Source organism: Mauremys reevesii, linkage group 25 (genome assembly GCF_016161935.1).
Source record: "Mauremys reevesii isolate NIE-2019 linkage group 25, ASM1616193v1, whole genome shotgun sequence".
NCBI classification, from domain to species: Eukaryota; Metazoa; Chordata; order Testudines; family Geoemydidae; genus Mauremys; species Mauremys reevesii.
This window is the reverse complement of record NC_052647.1, coordinates 1,910,701-1,923,222: the sequence shown is the minus strand read 5'-3', so window position 1 is coordinate 1,923,222 and position 12,522 is coordinate 1,910,701. Positions and strand designations below refer to the sequence as shown.

At 51.0% G+C, this 12,522-nt stretch overlaps 1 protein-coding gene across 3 annotated transcripts in view; it reads left to right on the top strand.

The window, feature by feature from the left end:
• Nucleotides 1–9,301: 9,301 nt before the first annotated feature.
• NCKAP1L (NCK associated protein 1 like) overlaps nt 9,302–12,522 on the top strand; it is an 80,290-nt gene continuing 77,069 nt past the window's right edge. For all 3 annotated transcript variants that reach the window (XM_039514438.1, XM_039514437.1, XM_039514435.1), the window contains exon 1: nt 9,302–9,565. In XM_039514438.1, the coding sequence (XP_039370372.1) occupies nt 9,464–9,565 (102 nt within the window). In that variant the 5' untranslated portion in view covers nt 9,302–9,463. The remainder of the gene's footprint in view (nt 9,566–12,522) is intronic.

Below are 12,522 nucleotides of genomic sequence, written 5' to 3'. Positions count from 1 at the left end.
ATGCTCACTCCATCTGGTCTTTTGGGATGGATGCAGAGTTCCCAGCATGTTTAGCAAAGTCCGGTTGAATCTCTCCGGTTGTGGATCTCCCTGAGGATGGTAAGGAGTGGTTCTGGACTTCCTTATTCCTAAGGTTTTTGTCAGTTCATGAATTAGTCTGCTTTCAAAATCTCTTCCCTGGTCAGAATGGATTCGGGCAGGGAAACCATAATGTACAAAGAATTTGTCCCATAAAATTTTGGCCACTGTACTAGCTTTTTGGTCTTTTGTGGGATATGCTTGGGAATACCTTGTAAAATGGTCAGTAATTACCAGTATACTGGAGTGGTTTTTTCTATCAGGCTCCAATGACAAAAAGTCAATGCACACCAATTGCATGGGTGCATCTGTAGTGATGTTCACCATAGACGCTGCCCTTTTTGGCAGGGTCTTCCGCTTAACACACCGAGAGCATCGGTTGCAGTGGTTTTCCACAGATGCCATCATTTTGGGCCAATAAAACCGGTCTCTGACCAATTCCAAAGTCTTGTCTACCCCCAAGTGACCATGATCATCATGCAAAGACTTCAACACCATCTCCTGGTATTCTCTGGGTAAGACCAGTTGTTTTCGCACATGGCCCCTTATAGTCTGGATGGTCCGGAATAACAGGCCTTTGTTGACCACTAAATGATCCCACTCTTTTAAGAGAAGAATTGTGCTGGGGGGAAAGTTAGCCTTGGATATGGGTTTCTCACTCTTTTCCACAGCTTCCAGCACAGGCCTAATGTCTGAATCTTTCCACTGAGCTCTTCTCAATTCAGTCGGAGTTAACTGGGGCAATTCAAAAGTCTTTAGCCCAATGAGGTTGGCATAAAGTGTAGGTATAGCCTTGTCAGATACCCCCAGTGTATCAGCATATCTTTCATCATTTACATAAGGGGACTGCAGTTGTCCTATTATGGTCTTGCAGGTGGCACGAATAGCAGGAGAAGGTATTTCCATCCACTCAGACTCTTTCTCAAGTGAGTTATGAGGGCGACGGGACAATGCATCTGCATCTGCATTGGTTTGACCCGAACGGTACTGCAGCTTAAAGTCATAAGCAGCCAAGGCAGCCATCCATCGCTGACCAGTAGCATCTAGTTTAGCTGTGGTCTGCACATAAGTAAGTGGGTTATTATCGGTTTTTACTACAAAGGTCGCTCCATACAAATAATCATGAAGTTTGTCCACAACAGCCCATTTGAGAGCTAAAAACTCAAGTTTGTGCACGGGATAGTGTCTTTCCGATGCAGTCAGCCCTCGACTGACAAAGGCCACGGGTTTCCATTGATTCTCATAATTTTGATAGAGAACTGCTCCTAATCCATCAAGACTGGCATCTATGTGAAGTTCATAGGGCTTGGTAGGATCTGCAAAGGTTAATACTGGTGCAGTAGTGAGTTTCTCAATAAGGGTATGGAAAGCGTGGTTGCATTCCTCGGTCCAACGGTCCCCAAAGGGCTCATTCACCTTGAAATACCTCTCAGGGGGACTCGCAAGCTTATGTTGGGGTGATCTCTTCCACGTTGGGGGGTAGCCCTTGTCAAATTGGTGAGAGGTCTCACAATGGAGGAGTAATTTTTACAAATCGGTAATATCCACAGAAACCTAGGAAAGACTGTAAAGCTTTCAGGTCTTTGGGTATAGGCCAGGTGGTTAGTGCCTCAATTTTCTCTGAGTCAGTCGCCACACCTTCTGCCGACACACAATATGGCCTACATATTTTACTCGGTCTGACAAAATTGACATTTATCAAGTGACAGTTTCAACCCACTAGCTTCCAGGCGGTCTAACACTTTCATTAGTCGAACTTCATGCTCTTCCAGAGTCTTCCCAAAAACAATTAAGTCATCCAGATACACCAGCACTTCTAACAAATTCATATCCCCCACCGTCTTTTCCATCAAACGCTGGAATGTAGCAGGAGCTCCCGAGATACCTTGGGGCATCCTCTCAAACTGGTAGAATCCTAAAGGGCAAATGAAAGCTGTTTTCTCTTTGTCTTCAGAGCTCATCGGGATCTGGTAGTAGCCGCTTCATAAATCTAAGACAGAGAACCATCTGCTTCCTGCTAGGCAAGCTAAGGCATCATCTACCCTGGGTACAGTGTATTGATCTGGGATGGTCCTTTTATTCAGTGTGCGATAGTCCACACACATGCGCACAGCCCCATTTTTCTTTTGCACCACCACAATAGGGGATGCATAGGGGCTACGGGATTCAGAAATTATTCCTGCTTCCAATAGTTCATGGATATGCTTTCTCACATCCTCAATGTCTGCAGGTGCCAGTCTTCGACCTTTCCTAAAAGGCCTGCCATCTGCCAACGAATGGTGTGTTCCACGTTAATGGCACACCCCACATCCCATTCCTCAGTGGAAAACACATTAGGTCTCTCACTTAGCTGTTTTTTCAGTCGGTCTTTCCAACTGGGAGATACAGGAGAATCACCAAAATTTAAAAGATCAGGATCCAATGCCTTACAGGTCTTTCTGGATGCAATTGCAGGGCTCACGACACTCTCTACCCTATACAATCGTGCCAACACCATTCCTTTCCTGATGGCTATGGGATGGTTGGTTTCGTTTCTTACTCTTACCACAATGCCAGCTTCCTCCATCTGTGGTAAGGATAATAAACCTCTCTGAACCATCAGACCACTAGGGAGGTTATCTCCATCAGAAGGCTCCATCATCACTGTAGGAGGAAGGCTGCAACTATGCTTCTCAAGTTTTCCTCTCAAGTCAATCTCACCATGAGGGGGTATGGACAAAACAGCTTTGGATACTCTTACAACTTTCCCTAGTGAGTCATCAACAGAACTATCATGGTCATAATACATCCTAGATTTGCCCAGGTTTGGCTCTCGCCCTGGAGGGCAAACCATGCCTGGGGTCTTCTGGCCCAAACGACCACAAAGAGTGGCCAAAGACTGGAACATGTTGCTGTTGGTCCCAATCAATATGGGAATGCCATCAGAATTTTGCGTCTCAGGACAAATCAAAGCCAGAGTATCACATTCCTGGAGACATCCAGCCAGTTCTGCAGGAAAACTTAGAGTCACTAGTACATACCCATCGTACGGATAACTAGCATTGCTAAGGCCCCATATTGCCAGTCCCTCTAGAGGATAGATCTTCACTTGAGGCAGGAATTGCCGATGGAACTCTCTAGTAATAATGGTGACCTGAGATCCACTGTCGAGCAGGGCCCTACAAGGAATTCCTTCTACCATCACATTAACTACTGCTTCCGGGCCTATCAATCCCTCTGGGAATGGGCTCCAGGAAGGCTGTTCATAGCACAACTTAGTGGAGCTCTGCCTGTGACGGCTCCCAGTATGCTCCCTTCTTTGTTGTGCTACTTTCTCTTCGTTCCTCAGGTTGTCACACTGGGTGGAAATGTGCCCATCCTCACCACATCGGTAGCAGAATCTCTTGTTCCTTGGGAGGGTCACCAAGGTCTTCTTTACAGGTTCTCTGTTGATGTCCTCTCTCCCTGGGCAAAAAGGAGGGTACTTCCTTTCCATCAAAGGTGGTGGAAGAATTTCGCTAGGTGACCCCTGAGGCATCTTACTTGTCATAAATTCAGTGAGCTGTGCTGTCAAGGTTTTAAGCTGTTGATGGAGGTCCTCAGTGGTGGACAGGCAAGGGTCATCCTTTGGTTTGTTAGGAGCAACAGTCCTGCTCAATGAGATCTTATTCCTCTCTCTAGCAGTTCTCTTTTCCTCCTCCTCTCGGACTTCTCGCAGCAATTTATGGAATTCTGGAGGGCTGTCCAATTGGTCCACGAGTTTCAATTTCATAATTAGTAAGTCATCATAAATGGCACCTCGTATGACCTGTTCTAGTCGTACTCGGTGTTCCTTGCTCCTCTCAGTGCCTTTACGGCGGATGCACAGTTGAAGGGATGGTTCCAATCTGTGAAGATAGGAAGACAGTTTTTCACCTGGCTGTTGGTAACAGGACCGAAATTGAAAATAGAGGTCTTCCCCTGTCTCTAGGCTCCCAAAGGCATCCTCCATCGCCGAGAGATAGTCATCAACAGTGGCAACAGGCTTGCTGGCTTTTAATGCATAGATTACATTCCCTGCAGGTCCTCGCAGGCTTTCTGCCACACGTTTCCTCTTTTCAGCCTCACTACATTGCCATTCCTGCATCACCTGATTTAGTTGATGCCTCCAAGTGTCATAGTCATCTTCCCCTACAGGCACTGGTTTAATACCTGAAAAGAACTTCAGCTTTCGGTAAGGGCCCGATTCATATGCTGTCTTTATGGACTCCCCTATTGCTTGTCCCATAGCAAAAATTATTTGGTCCGTAGAACTGGAGTGAGGTACAGGACTACTTCCTAAAAGAGTCCTTAATTCACTCATGGTCTTCCCTTCCTGCCTAAGAAAGTCTCTCAATTTGGACTGAAAATTGATAGTTTCAGATGGTGAGGCAGGTGGGGAGGGAAAACGTGATTGTGCTTGTATGGTCACCTTCCATCCATCCTTCTCTCCATCTGGCAGAATTACATGGGGAGTCACCACAGTAGACAGTATAATCTTGCTCTCTACAAGAAGGGATAAAGTAGCTTCCCCTTTTCCTTGCATCTGACTCCGAACCACAGAAGTTCCCCATTCTTTAACATTAGCAATCTCCTCTTCAATTTTTCTAACGTCCCATTCAGTGGGTACATTCGTGAGCAGGAAGTGGCGTTTAGGGTCAGCCCCCTCCAGCTCACACCAAGTCACAAGCCTCTTCTGGTAATCCATACTGGGAATTTACGTAATTTCCCAGGAAGACAGCAGGGGTGTATATAAGGTCTGAGTTTAAAAGACGGGATCCCAGCGGTGCCTCCAATGTAGCGCCCCTCTCCACCTGATTACCTCCTTTACTGGCAATCTACTTACAGGTTCTGATGGACAGGTCTGGGTTCTTTTGGATCCCGCCACCCACTCAGTAGGGTGAATCTTTTTTGGTTATGAAATTAGTTGGCGGTGCCTCCACCCCCCTCGCTCCTTCCTGGCAGAGTCACCAGGGGAGCTTGGGCGGAAAATTCTAACTACAGAGGAATCCCCACTTATTTGCCAGATAGTTGGAGACTTCCAAGAAATAACACAATACATAAAAATATATTCAACACAACAATTATATTAAACAGGCAACAAATACAACATAACAGGGGAAACACTATTTTTAGGGTCACCGGTGCCCACACTTAAAATACCCGTGTCTGGATGTAACAAATGCAAAACTAGTGTCCTGTTGGTACGCGTACTTTGCTGGGGCCCTTGATGACCGATACAATTCTCTGCAGAGGTGTAGCAGTGTGGCTGACTGGGTTCAGTACAGCCCAAAAGACCCACAAGTGGGAGGAGGTGGTGAATCCCTCCACAGGTGTAATAAGCGGTAAATTATAAAATCCTCAAACCCTCACTCCCTGGCTTGAGGACACAGTTCAGGGAGTAGAGGGTCCCCAAAACAAATTCCCTGACTAACTAACTAAAGACAAGGCACTCACGAACTCCACAAATGATCTTCAGGGTTGAGGATGACGCTGGACGATTTCAGGGGCTGCTGTCCACTGGCAGGGATCCTCCTCAGGCAGGAATCAGCCCTGGACTAGCAGCGCTGACCATGTGGGGACTGGTCTCACCAGGGGAGCTGGAGGCAAACCCAGCCTGGCTGGGGAAATTTCTCAGCAAACATAACAATTGGGAATCATCCGTGAGGAAGGAAAACCCAGCTGGGGAATCTGGTGTCAGGTCCCTAGAGGCCAGTTCTCAGGGGGAACCCTGCTTGCAGGCCTGGGACTCACCAGCTCCCCTCAAAGCCTGTTTGGCCTTTTTTTCCTGGCTGGCTCCAGCCTCTCCTCAAAATGGCTTCTCTCCCTCCTCCCCTCCCTGGGAGGGGCATCTCCGCTCCCTATTGGTTGCTGGGCAGACTCTGAGGTTGCCTTGGCTCCTCCTCCCTGAGCTGCCAGCAGACAGAGCTCCAGGAATCTATGTAATCTCCTTGGGGGTTACATATGTTACATGGCATATGTAGCAAAACCCTATTCCAGTTATATCATACATACATTTATGAGCACCCCCACCCCATAAAGCCTTATGAGGTACACTGTCAGAGCAGGGTTGTCCACGCTGATTCAGCCTAGACCCAGCCTGTTGGTTCTCGGTTCTCTTAGCACAGCACAGGCCAGGCTGGATCTGACACCTCAATGTTCTTGCTCCTGAGGAAACATCTTACGTCCCTCGAGTGGCTGAAGAGGTGACGTGGGTCAAACTAGGTTCATGCTGCAGGGATTATGAAGCACCCCAGGCCCTGGGGTATTTGGAGCTGGCATTTGGTTTGGTCCATTGGAAGACTGTGGAGCAACAGTTGAATCTGAGTTTGGGGTTTGAACTCTTAGATTCTAAGGCTAGAAGGGAACATTGTGATCACCTACCTCGTCTGACCTCCTGCATGGCACAAAATACCTACAACAGAACTAGCACAAAACCATCCTATCTTGATTTAAAAATTGTCAGTGATGAGGAATCTACCACAACTCTTGGTAAATTGTTACTATGATTAATTACGCTCACCGTTAAATATTTACACCTTATTTCCACTCTGAATTTGTCTAGGTTCACCTTCCAGCCACTGGATCGTGTCAGAACTTTCTCTGCTAGATTGATGAGACCATTATTAAATATTAAATATTTGTTTTCTATGTAGATGCATATAGACTGTGATCAAGTCACCCCTTAACCTTCTTTTTATTAAGCTAAATAGATTGAGCTACTGTAGTCTATCATTATAAGGCAGGTTTTCCAATCCTTTAATCATTCTTGTGGCTCTTCTCTGAACCTTCCAATTTATCAACATCCTTCTTGAATTGTGGACACCAGCACTCAGCATGGTATTTCAGCAGTGATCACAGCAGAGACAAATACAGAGGTACAACAACCTCTCTGCTCCTACATGTGACTCCCCTGTTTATGCATCCCATGATTACATTAGCTCTTTTGGCCACAGAATCACACTGGGAGCTCATGTAACTCATGTTCACCTGATTATTCACCTTGACCCCACACCTTTTTTCAGAGTCCCTGCTTCCCAGGATAGAGTCCCCCATCGCGTAAGTATGGCCGACATTCTTTGTTCCCAGATGTATAAATTTACATTTAGTTGCATTAAAACTTGTATTGTGTTTGCGCTGGTCACCAAAAGATCTCGATTGCTCTGTATCAGTGACCGGTCCTTTTCATTATGTACCACTGTAACCCCTTTGGGGTCTAGAGAGCATGGCCCCTTTAAATCTTTTTCCCAAGGGGGAGGGGAGAGTAAGAAAAAGGAGGGAAACTCCAGGGGGCAGGGCTGGAGCCGAAGGGAGAGTGAGGGGAAGCAGCATGGCTGGCCCTGGAGAAGGAAGGAGAGAGAACCTGCCTGAGGCCTGAGGAGGACAGGCCCGATCGGGGACAGCCCAGGACAGGAGCCAGGAGGAGCCCTGTGCCGGGGGGAATCACCCGAGGAGGACAGGCCGGAGCTGGACCCAGGATCACGGCTGCCCGGAGCTGCCTGGGGCTGTGAGTACTGGGGCTTGTGACTCTGCACTGGGCTGTTAGCTAGTTAAGTGGGGAGGTGGTCGCTCTGTGTGGCTTTGCACAGAGCGGCAGAAGAGGCACCGGAGGGGTTTGCTGGGGAGAGTGCACTGGCGCCGAAGACGACCAGGAGCATCCAAGACTCACCACCGGACTGAAACTTTGCTCAGGCCTCCTGAACTGTGTGTGCAGACGCATTGCTCAGCGTCTGCCCTTCCAGACTGTGCTACCACTGGGCCCGTGGGGCCTTGGTTTAAATGCAGCCCTGTTTTACTGCTCCCCCTATATTTCCCCTTGTTGTTTTTCTCCTCTCAGCCCTCTGTAAATAAATATCTCCCTTTGTTATATCCATTGTACTTTTCCTGTGGGTGGTGTGTTCACTCTGGGGGGGTTGGAACAGATGCCCCGGGGGTGGAAGGGATTTCTCCTGCTGCATCCCCGTGCGCACCTTCTCTTGGCCAGAGCTGCCTGCTGAGCAGACTCCATCTTGGCCACGAGGGCGCTAAAGTTACACCACTATTTTATTTTATTTTATTATTCATCGTTGTTATAATTTACTTACCATTATTTACCATTATTTAATGTGTGCCACTTTGCTTTTATATTGTTCTACTTTTTGATCAAAATGTCATGGGCATCAAGTCAAATGTCTTTCAGAAGTGTAAGTCTGTTACAGCAACACTATTACCTTAATCAGCCAACCTTGTAATCTCATCAAAAAAGCTATCAAGTTACTTTGACAGGATCTGTTTTCCATAAACCCATGCTGATTTGCATTAATTACATAACCCTCCTTTAGTTCATTATTAATCGAGTCCTGTATCAGCCGCTCATGGCCCTGGTTCTGTGTGGCCTTGTACTTCAAGCCATTATCCAGGGCCAGGCCAGGCCATGGGTGTCATGTATGGCCAAATCAGGGCAGGGGCACCAGAATGGGAGGGAGGAAGGGGAACAACCAAGAGGCCTGCCCCGTCCACTTTTCACCAGGGGTCTGGCCCTCTGCCCTTCCTCTTCCCCCCAAGGCCCCGCCTCCCAGCCAGGCCAGAAGCAGAGCCCAGCCTGGGGAGCCTGAGCAACTGTGGGGAGCCGTGGACTCTCCACTTGCCCTGGGTAGGGGGCCCAGGGGGTGGGGACACAGGCTGGGGGCTGCTCTCAGGCAGGTGGAGGGTCTGGACTCCCTAGGCCAGCCCAGGTCTGGCTTCTGGCTTGGTTCGGGGGGGGGGGGGGGGCGTTGGGAAAGAGAATGGGTGGGGCCACAAAGGGGGCAGGGCCTGGTGCCCCCCCCACTCCTAGGCAGAATATATCGCCCCTGGATCAGGGTGTTGGTGTTTTCACTTGTTTTGCACTGGTGTGAACGGCAGGGGGCACTGAGGTGCGAGCCCTGCACCCCTGGCTCTGGCTCAGGCCCCGCTCCGCCAAGGGGTGACGGCGAATGTACAGGGGATGTCACCCAGCCGGGGTTTGGCAAGAGCAGAGCAGACTGTTGCTCCGTGTGACGGGGGTTGCTGCAGAGCACTGAGGCCCTGCTGAGGCCCCGCCCTTGAGCCCAGCCCAGGAAGCCACGGCCCAAAAGGGGAAGCTGCTGTCAGCGCTTGGGGAAGTGTTGGCGTGGAGTGAAGCTCTGCGGTGGCTTCGAGTGCCTGGACCAATCAGATGGTGGGATCGCTGCCGTCTTCCCTCCGCCCCCGCCGTCAAAGAGGAAGCACCAGTCGGAGGAGCGGCAGGCACGCAGCCCCATCCCCAGCTGCGCAGACGTGCCATTTTGGTGACTTGGTGTCTGTAGGGTGCGTAGCCGTTGGGAGGCCTGGCCTTCTCCCTCCAGCGGGTTATTGGGTGCAGAGCGGGGGCAAGAGCTCACCTGGGGAGATGTCTCTGCCCTCCATCTACCAGCACAAGTTTGCGGAGAAGCTGACGATCCTCAATGACAGGGGGAAGGGCGTTCTCATCCGCATGTACAACATCAAGAAGGTGGGTGTGGCCACTTGCCGGGGGGGGGGGGGGGGAAGGGGGCTGAGTTTGCACCAGCCTTACCTTTGGCTTGACTGGGAAAGGATGGTTCTTCAGTGATTAGAGCAGGGGCTGGGTGCCAGCATGCCTTCATTCCTGGTCCACGGAGGAGAGTGGGGTCTAGTGGTTAGAGCAGGGGGGCGTGGGAGCCAGGATGCCTGGGTTCTAATCCTGGCCTAGGGAGGGCAATGGGGTCTAGTGGTTAGAGCAGGAAGAGGCGATCAGGAGTCCCAGTGCTGCCAGACTTGTTCTAGAACTTAGGGGAAGTTTATTTCTTTCACTCTCCCATGAGCTAACAGCTCCTTCGGAGCAGCTGGGAGGGTTCATTCCTGAGCTGCCTGGGAAAGGAGGGGGGTTCTGATTGGGATTCAGTTAAGGATTCAAGACCAATGCAGGGCGAAGGTTCAGGCTCAAACCCTCTGAGATTTTGGTCCCAGCTGGTGGAAACCTCAGGAGACTGGCCGTTCCCAGGAGGGCCCAGCCCTTGGGCTCATATCTCCTGCGAGCCACACCCAGTGCACAGCCCGGAGGCAGGCTCCTCTGCCTATAGATCCTACTGCAAGGGCCCAGGCCGGGGCAGGAGCTGTGACTCCCAATCCCCAGGGATCCCAGCTCAGTGTGTGACCTGCCCAGAGCACGGACAGGCAATCAGTGAACTCACCCCAAACCCCAGCTTGGCTGTACCCTGACCCCTCTCCTCGTAGGCTGCCCCATCCTATGCTCGGCTGGTGGCTCCAGCAGTTTTTTGGGTCCCTCAAGATTGTAACATGCTTATCAGACACCCACATTCCCCCTCCCACCCAGCAATGGATGGAGGCAAAATCCTAGCTTGTGCTGGAGCTGGGAGCATGGGTCTAGCAGACTACAGTGGTGGGAGACAGACTCCTGGTTCTCTCCCTGGCTGTGCCCGACTGGCTGTCCCCCCACCCCCACTGTACCTCAGTTTCCCCATCTGTGACATGGGGAGGAGGAGATGGACCCAGCTTTCTGAAGTGCCTGAGGATTCTTGTTGGATGATGAATGTTGGGCATTACTGGGGCAGTGATCAGGGTAGGGGCTAGCATGGGGGAGGGGGTCTTCTCTCTAAGTTTGCAGGTCACCTGATCTGGCTTTTGTTAGGTCGCTGCAGTTAGACTGGCTAATGTGCCAGTGCCCTGAGGTTCAGCACCCAGCTGGGGCAAGAGGCTGCAGGGTAGAGCCTGGAGGCATTCCAGCCACAACAGGAAACACCTGCTGCCTGCCCCCTTCCTGGTGGAACCGGCTGGCAGCTTCCTCTTTCCCAGCTGGGCCTGGCAATAGCATCCCCGTGCACAGATCAGGGCCTGTCCTGCTCCAATTCGGGACTGTTTTCCCCAGGCCTCCCTGCTGGGCCTCCCAGAGCTGGGGGAGGAGTTCCTGCCCTTTGTTTACACAGATTGAGTTAACCCACTGATCCTGATCTCAGGGTGTGCCACAGCAGCAGGAAAGCCCTACTGTACCATGCCTGAAAGTTCTCTGCTTGCCACAGGGGACTCTTCCATCGCTGCTTGCAGTACAGCAGGGGTAGCCAATTGGCAGACTGCAAACCACATCTGGACCACCAGACACTTTTGAACGGAGCCCAAAATCTTCTTTACTTATTGTTATCACTGTTGTTGTTGTTGTTTTTTTATTAGTTTCTCTGGAGTCTGGACCTTGACAAAAAATAATTGACTACCCCTGCAGTACATGGTCTATGCCACACAGTTGAGCAGCTCTGTTTGAACCCAGTAGAGGGCAGTGATGAACAGTTACCCCAGCCAGCTCCTTCCATGAGCCAACCCTTGGAAAGTTAAATGGCATCATGAGTTCACCGGGCCCAGTCCCTGCATCCACCCACTGCTCCACAGGGCTGGGATAGAAGTGAGGGGCTGCAGGCCAGGGGCACCATTTCAGATTTTTGTGTTGGGGTAGGAGGGGAACTTTAACTATAATGCCAAGGGCTACTTAGGCACCTGAAAACTCTAGTTCTCTTGCAGATTAATTTAGAAATCAGCTGACAGCAGCACTGTATCTAATTCCCATATAAAGAAAGAAAACTAAACTATTAGATCCACTAGGCTCTAATTCACAGGTTGGCAAACTATGGCCCGCAGGCCACATCCGGCCCATGGGACCCTCCTGCTCAGCCTCTGAGCTCCTGGCCTGGGAGGGTAGCCCCTGGCCCCTCCCCTGCTGTTCCCCCTCCTCCGCAGCCTCAGTGCGCTGGTGGCCGGGCAGCGCAGCTGTAGTGCCCAGCCTGACCCAGTGCTCTGTGCTGCGCTGTGGCGTGGCTGGCTCCAGCCTGGCGGCGTGGCTGTAGCGCTGCCAGCTACCGGTGCTCCAGGCAGCACGGTAAGCGGGCAGGGAGTAGGTGAGGTTGGATAGAGGGCAGGGGAGTTCGGGGTGTGGATAGGCGTCAGGGCGGTCAGAGGGCAGGGAACAGGGGGGTTGAATGGGGGCAAGGGTCCTGGGGGGCAGTAAGGAAGGAGGGGGGGTTGGATGGGGCAGCAGGGGGCAGTCAGGGGTGGGAGTTTCAGGGGCAGTCAGGGAGAGGGGGATGATGGGCAGGGGTTCCGGGGGGGCCATCAGGGAACAGGGGGGCTGGATGGGGCAGGAGTCCCAGGAAGGGCCATCAGGGAGCGAGAAGCAGGGGGCAGGGGATAGGGGGCAGGGGATAGGGGGCAGGGGCCAGGCCACACCTGGCTGTTTGCGGAGGCACAGCCTCCCCTAACCGGCCCTCCATACAATTTCCGAAACCCAATGCAGCCCTCAGGCCAAAAAGTTTGCCCGCCCCTGCTCTAATACTAACATGTTCCAACATCTTGTGTCAAGTCACCTAAGGGACACTGGTTAGCTTTAGAGTTTTAATGTATATTCTTATTCTTGAATACAACAATTTAAACAACTGTAGAAAAATC